At 34.6% G+C, this 15,729-nt stretch overlaps 1 protein-coding gene across 1 annotated transcript in view; it reads right to left on the bottom strand.

Moving 5' to 3' along the window:
- LOC149794100 (centrosomal protein of 78 kDa-like) overlaps positions 1-15,729 on the bottom strand; it is a 122,913-nt gene that overhangs the window by 20,910 nt on the left and 86,274 nt on the right. Inside the window, exons 8-10 of the mRNA XM_089968072.1 lie at positions 10,387-10,500; positions 9,855-9,919; positions 8,853-8,963 (exon numbers count right to left, since the gene is read on the bottom strand). Of these exons, the coding sequence (XP_089824198.1) occupies positions 8,853-8,963; positions 9,855-9,919; positions 10,387-10,500 (290 nt within the window). The remainder of the gene's footprint in view (positions 1-8,852; positions 8,964-9,854; positions 9,920-10,386; positions 10,501-15,729) is intronic.

Below are 15,729 nucleotides of genomic sequence, written 5' to 3'. Positions count from 1 at the left end.
ACTTCCTACAGGCAAAACAGCATAAGGACTCCTGGTGCTAGAATGTTATTAATTGCAGACCAGAAGTCGCCTTTTAAGTAGCATGCAGCTAATAAAAATGATTTGAAACACCTGCTTTTCAAATCTAAAAAAAACATCTCTATCTCTAATGACTGGAAGCATGTGCAATTTGAATGCCAATCTAAGAAACAAATTAGTTTTATTTTTTTATACAAGGACATTAAGTTTTACAGGAATTCGTCTGATGCTTATATGATGAAGAAATGTGAGAAGCAAATATCAAGTAGAACACAAAAATATTTTGTTAAGAGATAAAGATTACATTTTAATTAAAAGATATAAGGTGTACATTTAAAAGGATGGGATGTTGTATATACCACTTTAAAAAAACTGCAGTGATTTTCAATAAGTTCATAATTTTTACTAAATTATGATCTGGATTTATTTTCTTTGTGTGGTTAACATAATATAAAAGGTAGAAAATATGCCAACATTGCTTTTATGTGTTTCAATGCATATAATTTTGCAATGCTCTCTAATACCTGCTTTTTATCTGATCATCAATATCAATGGCTTTTGATTTTAGGTGTAGCATCAGTCCTTTTAAATTTTTTAAATTTCCATAGGCTCACTCTTTATTTCATAACCCATCTTAAATTCCCTAAACTATAATCTATGTCATTGTGAGTTCTTAGTTCAGGTGATATGTCACTTCTAAATATATCTCATGAACAGGTAATACCTCAGCCAACTTTGTGATAGCCACACTTCTAAATATATCTCATGAACAGGTAATACCCCAGCCAACTTTGTGATAGCCACACTTCTAAATATATCTCATGAACAGGTAATACCTCAGCCAACTTTGTGATAGCCACACTTCTAAATATATCTCATGAACAGGTAATACCCCAGCCAACTTTGTGATAGCCACACTTCTAAATATATCTCAGGAATAGGTAATACCTCAGCCAACTTTGTGATAGCCACACTTCTAAATATATATCAGGAACAGGTAATACCTCAGCCAACTTTGTGATAGCCACACTTCTAAATATATCTCAGGAATAGGTAATACCTCAGCCAACTTTGTGACAGCTACACTTATCTCAGAAACAGGTAATACCTCAGCCAACTTTGTGATAGCCACATTTCTAAATATATCTCATTAACAGGTAATATCTCAGCCAACTTTGTGATAGCCACACTTTTAAATATATCTCATGAACAGGTAATACCTCAGCCAACTTTGTGATAGCCACACTTCTAAATATATCTCATGAACAGGTAATACCTCAGCCAACTTTGTGATAGCCACTCTTATAAATACAACTGTTAATATATGATGCAGCAGAAATTTATTGTAGCAATCATGCTATCAATTTCTTGTTTCAGCCCTGAGGGTGGGTGATCTGTTTCACTGATGTAGATTGACTGATAAAGATGCCAACCCCTGGAGAGGTATAATATTAATTACACATATTATCAATATCGGTGGTAAACAGCGTACTCTGAACACAAAAAGTGTAATATATAATACATGCCATAATCACTGGAAACTGTTTGAAAGACTAATTTATTTTTGCTACTAACCTGGATCTGCAACTGGTTAATATTCTTGTACAAAATGGCAAAATACACATGGATTAGTGGCCAGAATATAAGCATAAAATATACTAACAAATTATTTATATGCAACACTCTATTGAACTAGTCTACATGTCTAGCTTTTGCTGAATAATCGTAAAATCAAGTTCACAAATTCTGCAATGAGGACAAAAATGTTCTCAATCTGAATGCTGTATTACATCACTCTCATATTCTTCTTTTTAAATTGTAAAGTGCTATTGTCTTTTTCTGATTCAATATATTTTGAAGTTTAAAAAGATCCCTTTCCTCAAACATTTTTCAGTCAGATAACATCTGAGTTACATCAATAAAGCCATGTGTCACTTAACACTGAGTGCCATTTTTTTTGGAAATTATAGAATGGTCTGCTATCTACATTATTATCAAAATATAATGAATCTGTGAGACAAGTTCTGAATTAGAAGAAACCCATTTGTTTTCTTGGAAATGTACCAGACATGTTAAGTTCTAGCAAACAATGAGTGAGCCTTTGCCTGGATGGAAATGTCACAACATTGTCAACACAAATTAGCTGTCTGGCTATGTGAAATTTTACATCTATGTACCCTGCTGTTTCTGTTTTTTGTTTGTAACTAAGCATGATTCATTTAATTGAATAGTTATTGTTTACTGTTTATCATGATTATTATGCAGATAAGAAAAATTTTTTTTTAATGAAATAAAATTATTCTTTAAAGTTTTCACAATAATATTCTCATTTGCAAAAGCCTTGAACTGGACTACCATGTTCCTGAAAATGATTCATGTAGCCTTCTTAGCAGCTTGTAAGTGTTCAGATGCAGTGTCTGATTAGACACATCATTATCCTGTCTGCCATGGCATGGTTTATTATTAAGTGCTTTATTCACAAACTGCATTAAGCAAACATAGGTCCACAGTCGCTAATTCATACTGAAGCCCATTTCTGCTCTCAACTGAAATTATGTTCCATTAGAAAGATGTTTTGGCAAAATCAAACACATATCATCTGGATTCCTCTTAGATACCTTAAAACTGAAGCTATTCCACAATGCAACCTTTAGTCATATCAACAACTAATTGCACTTCTTTCTTAAATACAGACGTCTGGCTAATCAAGATCAATCACAGTTGTAGACAAGTCCCAAAACAAATTATTTCACAAGATTCACAACAAATTATTTCACAAAATTTGAAATCCTGTCTTTGAACAACGTACATGATGCAACAGAGGAAATACAATATTTATCTGGCACACTTATAGGAATTTTCATGATATTTTAATGCAAAATCATTAGCTGTAAGGAAGGATCAATTTTCATGATGCCCATATTTTTTTAATGAACCATGTGTATGAGATATTACCATTTCTAAAACAATGTTTCCATCAATAATTCAAATACTGGAAGGATGAGCTAGCAATCCCCAGTTCAAATGCAAAAATAAGTATTTGTGCAATACCCTGCCATTAAGGTCAATTCTAATATTGAAATTTGGGATATGTCTAACTGTCCAATATCTCACTAAATGTATCCAATGGCAATAGACATGCAGATGAATTTCTCACTGCTTCTTATAAATGAAGGACAAAGACAAGTTTATTATAGTTTCCATGTTGTATCCCAAATAATACCAAAATTAATGGTTAAAATACTAAATCCAAAATACTATCCACACACACACAAAATTAATTTCATATGCATTTATTGCCACCTAACCTTCTGAAGCCAATGTAACAAAAATGACTTACTCATTTTGCAAAGTCATTTACTCAAGAAAGTCTTTGTTTGTGCAAGCCAAGAGCTCAGCAGTATGGTTTATATAGTAGAACCTGAGTTTTACATTGCCAGTTTTTATTCATCCCAGTATTCCACAGTTTGTGGTTGCAACCCAGGAGCACATTCTTGTTTCCTTTCTTGATACTGTCTATAATACAAATCTTGTGCGAGGAATATTGAATCTTTCTTATCCAAGTCTGTATCTGATACTTTGTGTAAATTATTTAGAACTCCCTTCTGTTCTGAAAAATACCACTTTCCCTAAGAACTTAATCAAAGTTATTTAAACAAGAGTTTCAATAAGTGGTAGCACTTATGTCAAATAATAATTATAATAACACAATCCTGAAAAATAAAATTTGATATGCAGTAAATCCCCATGCTTTTAATGTGTATCTCAAATTAAAGCAATATCATTCTTGACATTTTACTCTTTATAGATTCCTTCTGCAAATCATTATCATACAAACAGGTACTGAGTACTAAGTTTAGGGAATTGCAATCAAGCAGTGTAAGAGGACAGATCGTTGGTATTGAGTACTAAGTTGATGAACTGCCATCAATCAGTTTAAGAGGACAGATCATTGGTATTGAGTACTAAATTGATGAATTGCCATCAAGCAGTGTAAGAGGAGAGATCATTGGTATTGAGTACTAAGTTGATGAATTGCCATCAAGCAGTGTAAGAGGATAGAGCATTGATATTGCGTACTAAGTTCATGAATTGCCATTAAGCAGTGCAAGAGGATAGATCATTGGTAATGAGTAGTAAGTTGATGAATTGCCATCAAGCAGTGTAAGAGGATAGATCAATGGTAATGAGTAGTAAGTTGATGAATTGCCATCAAGCAGTGTAAGAGGACAGATCATTGGTATTGAGTACTAAACTGATGAATTGCCATCAAACAGTGTAAGAGGACAGATCATTGGTATTGAGTATTAAGTTGATGAATTGTCATCAAGCAGTGTAAGAGGACAGATCATTGGTATTGAGTACTAAGTTGATGAATTGCCATCAAGCAGTGTAAGAGGATAGAGCATTGATATTGCGTACTAAGTTCATGAATTGCCATTAAGCAGTGCAAGAGGATAGATCATTGGTATTGAGTATTAAGTTGATGAATTGTCATCAAGCAGTGTAAGAGGACAGATCATTGGTATTGAGTACTAAGTTGATGAATTGCCATCAAGCAGTGTAAGAGGATAGAGCATTGATATTGCGTACTAAGTTCATGAATTGCCATTAAGCAGTGTAAGAGGATAGATCAATGGTAATGAGTAGTAAGTTGATGAATTGCCATCAAGCAGTGTAAGAGGACAGATCATTGGTATTGAGTACTAAGATGATGAACTGCCATCAAGCAGTGTAAGAGGACAGATCATTGGTATTGAGTACTAAGTTGATGAACTGCCATCAATCAGTTTAAGAGGATAGATCATTGGTATTGAGTACTAAGTTGATGAATTGCCATCAAGCAGTGTAACAGGACAGATCATTGGTATTGAGTACTAAGTTAATGAACTGCCATCAATCAGTTTAAGAGGACAGATCATTGGTATTGAGTACTAAGTTGATGAACTGCCATCAAGCAGTGTAAGAGGAGAGATCATTGGTATTGAGTAGTAAGTTGATGAATTACCATCAAGCAGTGTAAGAGGACAGATCATTGGTACTGAGTACTAAGTTGATGAATTGCCATCAAGCAGTGTAAGAGGACAGATCATTGGTATTGAGTACTAAGTTGATGAATTGCCATCAAGCAGTGTAAGAGGATAGATCATTGGTATTGAGTAATAAGTTGATGAATTGCCATCAAGCAGTGTAAGAGGACAGATCATTGGTATTGAGTATTAAGTTGATGAATTGCCATCAAACAGTGTAAGAGGACAGATCATTGGTATTGAGTATTAAGTTGATGAATTGTCATCAAGCAGTGTAAGAGGACAGATCATTGGTATTGAGTACTAAGTTGATGAATTGCCATCAAGCAGTGTAAGAGGATAGAGCATTGATATTGAGTACTAAGTTCATGAATTGCCATTAAGCAGTGCAAGAGGATAGATCATTGGTATTGAGTATTAAGTTGATGAATTGTCATCAAGCAGTGTAAGAGGACAGATCATTGGTATTGAGTACTAAGTTGATGAATTGCCATCAAGCAGTGTAAGAGGATAGAGCATTGATATTGAGTACTAAGTTCATGAATTGCCATTAAGCAGTGCAAGAGGATAGATCATTGGTAATGAGTAGTAAGTTGATGAATTTTCATCAAGCAGTGTAAGAGGATAGATCAATGGTAATGAGTAGTAAGTTGATGAATTGCCATCAAGCAGTGTAAGAGGATAGATCATTGGTATTGAGTACTAAGATGATGAACTGCCATCAAGCAGTGTAAGAGGACAGATCATTGGTATTGAGTACTAAGTTGATGAACTGCCATCAATCAGTTTAAGAGGATAGATCATTGGTATTGAGTACTAAGTTGATGAATTGCCATCAAGCAGTGTAACAGGACAGATCATTGGTATTGAGTACTAAGTTAATGAACTGCCATCAATCAGTTTAAGAGGACAGATCATTGGTATTGAGTACTAAGTTGATGAACTGCCATCAAGCAGTGTAAGAGGAGAGATCATTGGTATTGAGTAGTAAGTTGATGAATTGCCATCAAGCAGTGTAAGAGGACAGATCATTGGTACTGAGTACTAAGTTGATGAATTGCCATCAAGCAGTGTAAGAGGACAGATCATTGGTATTGAGTACTAAGTTGATGAATTGCCATCAAGCAGTGTAAGAGGATAGATCATTGGTATTGAGTAATAAGTTGATGAATTGCCATCAAGCAGTGTAAGAGGACAGATCATTGGTATTGAGTACTAAACTGATGAATTGCCATCAAACAGTGTAAGAGGACAGATCATTGGTATTGAGTATTAAGTTGATGAATTGTCATCAAGCAGTGTAAGAGGACAGATCATTGGTATTGAGTACTAAGTTGATGAATTGCCATCAAGCAGTGTAAGAGGATAGAGCATTGATATTGAGTACTAAGTTCATGAATTGCCATTAAGCAGTGCAAGAGGATAGATCATTGGTAATGAGTAGTAAGTTGATGAATTTTCATCAAGCAGTGTAAGAGGATAGATCAATGGTAATGAGTAGTAAGTTGATGAATTGCCATCAAGCAGTGTAAGAGGACAGATCATTGGTATTGAGTACTAAGTTGATGAACTGCCATCAATCAGTTTAAGAGGATAGATCATTGGTATTGAGTACTAAGTTGATGAATTGCCATCAAGCAGTGTAACAGGACAGATCATTGGTATTGAGTACTAAGTTAATGAACTGCCATCAATCAGTTTAAGAGGACAGATCATTGGTATTGAGTACTAAGTTGATGAACTGCCATCAAGCAGTGTAAGAGGAGAGATCATTGGTATTGAGTAGTAAGTTGATGAATTGCCATCAAGCAGTGTAAGAGGACAGATCATTGGTACTGAGTACTAAGTTGATGAATTGCCATCAAGCAGTGTAAGAGGACAGATCATTGGTATTGAGTACTAAGTTGATGAATTGCCATCAAGCAGTGTAAGAGGATAGATCATTGGTATTGAGTAATAAGTTGATGAATTGCCATCAAGCAGTGTAAGAGGACAGATCATTGGTACTGAGTACTAAGTTGATGAACTGCCATCAAGCAGTGTAAGAGGAGAGATCATTGGTATTGAGTACTAAGTTGATGAACTGCCATCAATCAGTTTAAGAGGACAGATCATTGGTATTGAGTGCTAAGTTGATGAACTGCCATCAAGCAGTGTAAGAGGATAGATCATTGGTATTGAGTACTAAGTTGATGAACTGCCATCAATCAGTTTAAGAGGACAGATCATTGGTATTGAGTACTAAGTTGATGAACTGCCATCAATCAGTTTAAGAGGACAGATCATTGGTATTGAGTACTAAGTTGATGAATTGCCATCCAGCAGTGTAAGAGGACAGATTACTGGTATTGAGTACTAAGTTTGATGAATTGCCATCAGGCAGTGTAAGAGGACAGATTACATTTTGCGAGGGAACAAAGTGCTAAGATAACAAAAGAAATCTAGTGAAAGCCTTTGAAAATATATGCATCAAACCTGAAAATATCTGACACTTATACTGAACAAATTACTTTAAAAATGATCATTATGTACCAGTTATTTTATGATCAAAATTTCTTGAAATAATATCCAATTACTCCCCTTTTCAAACTGAAATCATTTTAGGTACTACTTCTCAAAAGATCTGAGTCCCAAATTTGGAAACATATTGTTTGCCTTCAAATTCAAAAAGTGTTTTCACAATATCAAAAAAAGGGATTATAAATGAGCTATAACATAAATACTGAGGCACATCAAACTTAATTACTACTACATGTACTTACAACTGTTTAACAAAGCCATTACAATTATTCAAGGGGCCCCGAGTGGCCGAGTGGTCTAAAGCGCTCTTCGTTACAGATCACTGCCATCTCACCTCGGTCTGCGGCGGTTCGAGTCTAAGATTCAGCCAATGTGGGTATGTGAGAAAGCTTGTCAGTAGCTTCTCGTGGGTCGGTGGTTCTTTCCGGGGTTTTCTCTGGTTCTTCCTCCACCATTAATACTGGCCGCCATGTATAGCTATCATGTGCTGCAAAATGGCGTTAAACCCCACAACAACAACAATAACAATTATTCATATAGAGCCCCAGGTAGACAAGCAGTCTATGGCACTTGCCTTTATTTTTATTTTTTGTTGTTGTTGTAGGGTTTAACGAAATTTTTCAGCACAAGATAGGCTATGCATGGCGGCCAGTATTAATGGTGGAGGAAGAACCCAGAAAACCTCCGGAAAGAACACCGACCCATGAGAAGCTACTGGCAAGTTCTCTCACATAACCACATTAGCCGAATCCGAGACTCAAACTGATGCAGACAGAGGTGAGATGGCAGTGATCCGTAATGGTGAGCACTTTAGACCACTTGGGGCCCCCCACTTGCCTTTACAGATTACTGACATCTCACCTCCGTCCACATGGATTCAAGTCTTTGGCTCAGCCAATGTGGGTATGTGAGAAAACTTGCCAATAACTTCCCATGGGCATGTGGTTCTTCCCATTGTTTTCCCAGGTTATTTCTGCACCAGGCATACTGACCACCATGTATAGCCTATCATGTGCTGAAAATGGCATTAAACCCACAAAACAGCTATTCACGCAACTTGTTCACAAATATAATAAATAAATTCCTAATAGTATTTGACTAGTACTGATGCTGAAGTTGAAGATTAAGTTAATACAGATTAGTTTCAACCAATAAAAGGTTAACTGATGGAGCAAATGATGCTCAAAGTTTATTTTAAGACTTTAAGAGCTATGTTGCAATAAAACTGTCAATAATGGCAAATATTGGGAGGAGGGGAAAAAGTAACGGATGTGATATACTTACTCTAATTGTAGTTTTGCGTCCAAAACTGCTGTTTAGTGTTTTTGTTCTCCGTTTCTTGGATCTCGACCTCGTGGATGGGTCCACTGGTTCCTCAGCCTTGATCCATTTATACTAATTATACAAACTTACTGACATTAGGAATATAAGGTACAGTTGTTCTAAATAGTAAAACACACACACACATATATACACTGTTCAATATTACTATGTTAAGAGTTCAACCTTTACAGGTCAGTGATGAGACATGAAGAAGTTTCCATTCATCTTGCAGTTCAAAATTCATTACAACAGACTGGCTATCAAGAAAGACAGCAAATCAATGAGTTACACCAGTACTGTCATTTGGAAGTCTTAGAAAATCGGCTTCATGGATATAAAAGAATTTAACATCTGAAGTGTTAAATAAATGAAAAGAGTGTACTAAAAATTATTTCCTAAATTTGGGCCTAGGATTCAAATATTTGTTCTAAAGGTGTGATATGCATAAACACTGTTACAAAAAAATATGCTGCGAGTTACTCATGTACACAGTATAGACCCTGGAAGGTTTCATACATCCTTCGTCTTTTGGTATGAAATGACAGAGAGTTAAAACAACTGGAGAAATATAATGTAACTCAAAAACATAAAAGCAAAACAATATGTTTTTTGAGATATCCTATGACATGCTCAGAGTAAGGTCATCAAAACTACTCATCATAGGTAGGCAAGTAGATCGGTTGGCAGGCAGCCCATGGGGGGATGTAGAAAGTAGGCAGGTAGGTAAAGGTAAATTTTATTTTTAATATTTTATGTTAGGCAGTGAATTACTGGACTTTCCAAGAGAAATAATATTGATATTTCACCGAGGTGAAACAAATATTATTTTTTACCTGCCATCAGTAGATATGGATAATATTATAACAAACAATTTTGAAGTTATTTTTATAACCTTACATAGTTGGGCAGCAGATAAGGGCACCTCCATTAAAGAAGATGAAAATTAAGAACAAAAATATGTACCTCAGTGTCCTGCCCATTACAATTTATCATCAACTGCTCCATGATAGAGTGCAACACGTCTCTATCTGCAATAAAATAATAATACTATGTAATGAGTTTCAACTTCATACTCTAAAACACTGAAACTACAGAAATCCTGGGATTTAGTGTCCGGAAATATGGATGCAAAAGGATTATATATAATTGAATAACAGTGAACATAGGCAGATCCAGGATTTTTTCCTAATAGGGATCTCAGTTTGATAATTAAATTTGTAACAAAACTACTATAAACCAGAGAAGTGATATCTAAATGATTCAAACATCTCATGTGAAGCTACTATAGTCTGCACTAAGCAGACAGACCAACATCCTGTCCAACAGTGGTTTTCACAGGAAGCTATCTCTGCCACGATATTTAGATTATATGGGACAAGAAAAAACAAAAGTCCTTAGACAGGAACTAGAACTTTTTTCACCATATATTATCATAAAAATATACACACTATTTTAACTATTTATTTATTTACATTATATAAATTGTGTGTCTTACCAATGAGTGCATTCCTGCGGATATCAAGAACAACTAGGGTTGTGTTGTACTTCAACACATCCAGGAGGGATCGTGCTCCTGTTGTGGAGATCCCACACCCTTGCATGTCCAAAGCTGCCGATAGAAAAGACAGTTAAAAAAAACATTCATGGACATTTTACAGAATGCAAAGTTAAGCTTTCCATTTCTACCACTCACTATCATAATCATCTGATATAAATACATGGCACCATAAACTTTGGGAATTTGACATATAGACAACCTAAATCTTATTATGAAATACTGATCAGCAATAAGTGTGCATGAACGGTTGTATTGTACATCATGAAATTTTAATAAAATTGGTATTTAATAAATTGTTTTCTAAGTTTTTTTTACAAAACTTTATGCTTCTTACAGTTTTCTATTTGGTAACATTTATATTTATTTTTGGAAGGAAATTATGATTTGTTGTCACTTGGATTTACATGGTATTATGTACACGGGAGCAATGAACTTTAAAAATTCTAAAGAGGTTAAAAAAAATGAACATGAAAATAGCTGTTTTGAAAACATTGTTGTGAGGTAAAATAATAGACCTACCACAAACTTATTTTGGTAAATTGCTGGATTGGTGGATAGAAAAATTCAGACAAAATTAGAATGTCAGAAATTTGCCTAATAATAGAAATGCCCTAATGCAGTTAACTTGACCTTCTCAAATCCACCAAAATAAATTGAGCTTGTACAAAACTAACGATCCAGTGGTTCATTTTTCTAAGGTGAAAATACCCATTACAACATCTCTCACTATACAGCAAATCTCACCATAGAGCTCATCATTACAACACGGTTCCTGTTTACAAGGTGAACAAGATCATGGATCAAGTGTAATAAAATTATATGTATCATGTACTTCATGATAAGGCAGTTTCAATGATTAGGTTTCATACCATACCTCTACCATGTTATCATGAAAGAATGCAGTATACAGCATTATATCTGTATGATCCTTATACAGTGACTTTCATTTTGGAATTAACCTTGTACTGCAACTTTAAATTGTCACATTTTGGAAACAAGGACCATTGTCATGGAGCTTTGTATCTTAACTGGCACAATATTATTTCTCATCTGAGTTCCAATTAAAGCCTTTTTCTGGCTTCTTCATTCAGCAATCAGAACAGCTTATTATCTATGACTTTTACTTACATGCTAAAGCAAGAATAGGCAATTTCCTCTGGGGCCTGGGGTGGATAGGTGATATTTAAAGATATACCCTATGATGTACACTGATCAATGAAACAAGGTGGTAGGCTACATCCAGAATGTGGGCCACATTTTTGCCCACCCCTGTGTTTCAACCTTGTTTCTTATAGGAAAAATATTGCTTTACCTGGACTTTATCACAAAGTCAATATGAAATTATCAAGTACTTGAATAAAAGAAATTCTCAAAGCCAATCTTGGAAATTCTTTTGTAGTATATTTCAAAATGCTACTCTTATCCAATGGAAACAACTGTCACAAGTTTATCCTTTGGCTAGATAAATCAATCTTACTGTATAGGTAGAAAAGTTCATGTGCTTCCTTTTTGACATGGTTTACAGGAGGTCTATGATGCATATATTTGTATGCACAAAAATACACAATATTTGTTCTCATACTCTGCTGCAATAGTTTTGAATAAAATGATGCATGTAATGTGCAAGAAAAAGACTCTTGCCCATGTATGTGGTAGTATATGGAATTCTAACACTTGCCCATGTCTGTGGTAGTGTATGGAATTCTAACACTTGCCCATGTCTGTGGTAGTGTATGGAATTCTAACACTTGCCCATGTCTGTGGTAGTATATGGAATTCTAACACTTGCCCATGTCTGTGGTAGTATATGGAATTCTAACACTTGCCCATGACTGTGGTAGTGTATGGAATTCTAACACTTGCCCATGTCTGTGGTAGTGGATGGAATTCTAACACTTGCCCATGTCTGTGGTAGTATATGGAATTCTAACACTTGCCCATGTCTGTGGTAGTATATGGAATTCTAACACTTGCCCATGTCTGTGGTAGTATATGGAATTCTAACACTTGCCCATGTCTGTGGTAGTATATGGAATTCTAACACTTGCCCATGTCTGTGGTAGTATATGGAATTCTAACACTTGCCCATGTCTGTAGTAGTATACGGAATTCTAACACTTGCCCATGTCTGTAGTAGTATACGGAATTCTAACTCTTATCTTGTCTAACATATATGACAGAGATTATATCAGTTTTACAAATGAATGCTAATATGATGATACTGCTCTCTGCTAAAACATGTGAGACAAAATTCTGAAGTATCAGACAACCTTAAGGCACACAGTAATACCATATTTTGTTAGTTACAGATATTAATGGAGAAATAAACAAGCTCAGTTAATTTTTCCATCTGCCTACCATGGTGAATTCATAAAGTTCACAATAATAAAATCCGACTGTGACCATTAATACAAAGTTGTGAAGCTACTGAAAAGGAATGAAAAGTAATTAGGATTCACAGACTATTTCAATGGACATATCAGTAAAGGTACTGAAAAAAGGGCCAAATAATATCAGACCAGGTCACTGACAAAACCATGACTGTGATACATGAGAATTATATAGTAGGTACTATGGTTCATTACTGTAGCTCAAATAGCTTTTTATGATACAAGGCACAAACAACAGACACCTTAAGGTACTGCTCTGTGACTGATTCTCATCATACCACCTCAAATATTGAATAAAACATATCTTCTTGTGACAATATTCAAGTAATTGGTATAGAAACTTATTATCTTGAACAGTTCCTAAGATAGAAAGGAGAAGAGGAAATGTGACTGAAACTTAATATACAGACATGTGACTGAAAGTGGAACAAGGTTGTTTGACCTAATTGTATTCCTTTGAAATGGCAAATGTCAGCATCTCTCAACAAACATGATGATTTCTGATGGATAAACAATATATATATATATATATATATATATATATATATATATATATATATATATATATATATTCCTGAAAAGACCTTGTTTTTTTTTCAGATATGAATTGCTGTACATATTAAATTAGCAGGATTAGCAAACAGCATACAATAGCAGCCATTACTGAATAATGCTCTCAAGTCTATGCCCAGGAAGCAATATAAAAACTATTGGCCAGAGAAATAATGTTTAAACTGAGTGTCATATCTAATAATGTAACCATCAATGTCTACACCACGTGTAATGTCTAATACTGTGACCATCTAAACCGAATGCAATGTCTAATACTGTGACCATCTAGAACTTAGTGTAATGTCTAATACCATGATCATCAATGTCTAAACTGAGTGCAATGTCTAATAATGTGACCATCTAGAACTGAGTGTAATGTCTAATACTGTGACCATCTAGAACTTAGTGTAATGTCTAATAACATGACCATCAATGTCTAAACTGAGTGCAATGTCTAATAATGTGACCATCTAGAACTGAGTGTAATGTCTAATACTGTGACCATCAATGTCTAAACTGAGTGTAATGTCTAATAATGTGACCATCTAAACTGAGTGTAATGTCTAATACTGTGACCATCTAAACTGAGTGTAATGTCTAATATTTTGGCCATCTAAACTGAAAGTATTGTCTAATAATGTGACCATCAATGTCTAAACTGAGTGTGATGTATAATACTGTAACCATCCAAACTGAGAGTATTGTCTAATACTTTGACCATCTAAATTGAGAGTAATGTCTAATAATGTGACCATCTCAACTGAGTGTAATGTCTAATATTGTGACTATCAATGTCTAAACTGAGTGTAATGTCTAATAATGTGACCATCTAGACTGAGTGTAATGTCTAACAATTTGACCATCTAAACTGGGTGTAATGTCTAATAATGTGACCATCTAAACTGGGTGTAATGTCTAATAATGTGACCATCTAGACTGAATGTAATGTCTAATAATGTGAAATAAATGAGATCTGGTCATAACATTTATAATATCTGAATTTGTTAGCTTGTTTTTTTAATTGTTTATTGGTCAGAAAGTCCCTGGAGAAGGCATCTGGGAAATTTATAATTTATTTGGAGTAATGAGGGCAATTAAATTTGGAAGTGGTTCAGTAGAAGAGCATACTGGGTTATTTTATTATTTTTGTTAAATACCAAATATAAATTTAAAATGAAGTGCAACTAATCACATTTAGTATATGAAAGGAGAGAGTATAATGCCTATATATGATAACATAATACTAGGGGTGAATCAATACACATCTGCCACCTATCATTATCATTCAGAACACAGAAATGGAACCTACATTATGGTACATTGTCAATACACACATCAATTTCATGGTCTTTTCATCTTTAGAAGGTCTCTCTGTGGTATGGTGGTGCTATTTAATGTGTTGACATTTTGTTCTTATCTCTAGCATGCGGATTAAAAATAGACACAGACTTGTCATCTGTTCATATGCCATTATCATCCATCAGAAGATAAAATAAATACTTCTAAACAGACTACCTGTTGGGTGTCTGATTTTTATGCAACCTTCTGAGCAATTTCAGGCTACTTCATGCAATCAGGTGCTCTAGGACTCATCTTGGTCACCAAACTATTTGTTTTGCACTGCACCAATGTTTTTAAAGCATTTTATTACCAATTTAATGTCTTTAGTTAAAAATGGAAGGCATTATGGTGTTATTTCCTCATGTTAGAAAAATTAAGAACAAGTCTGATTATGTTAGAGAAGATGGTCAACAACCAAATACTTCCTGCAAATGCAAAACAACTGCCACAGACAGACACTCATTTCTGTGACAGCAAAAGTAAATTATTGGTAACACCCACCACTTCCCATCTACAAATTAACAAGGCAACTATAATTCATGCAGCTTAGACAATTCAGTCATACAAATTTATTTTTATCCCATCAGCATGTTCTTCGATTGATTATATATATATGTGTATGAGTGTGTGTGTGTGTGTGTGTGTGTGTGTGTGTGTGTGTAAAATTATACATTACAAACGTGTTTCCCATTTAAGATTTTACAGATCATTTAATAGCCATTTTTGCATTAAGTTTCTCTGCTACCGTGCATATATTTAGAATTAGTCTGGATGCCAATACTTCTCATGTTTCATGCAGTGAAATATACGGTTTGTTCTGATCGGTGGTTGTTGATTTTTTTAACTTGAACAAACAATAGCCACAAATTAGGATTAAATGTATAGTTTACTGCATGACAGACTGGAAGTATAGCCCTTGTATTTGATACAAATGGACAAGATGTGAAGCAACAGAAAAACTTTATGTAGAAGTTGTTATTAAGTCATCTGGAAAGCA

Source organism: Sinohyriopsis cumingii, chromosome 8 (genome assembly GCF_028554795.1).
Source record: "Sinohyriopsis cumingii isolate HCF-2022 chromosome 8, ASM2855479v2, whole genome shotgun sequence".
Taxonomy (NCBI): Eukaryota; Metazoa; Mollusca; class Bivalvia; order Unionida; family Unionidae; genus Sinohyriopsis; species Sinohyriopsis cumingii.
The sequence above is the reverse complement of the archived record's forward strand: the minus strand, read 5'-3'. Positions and strand labels throughout refer to the sequence as shown.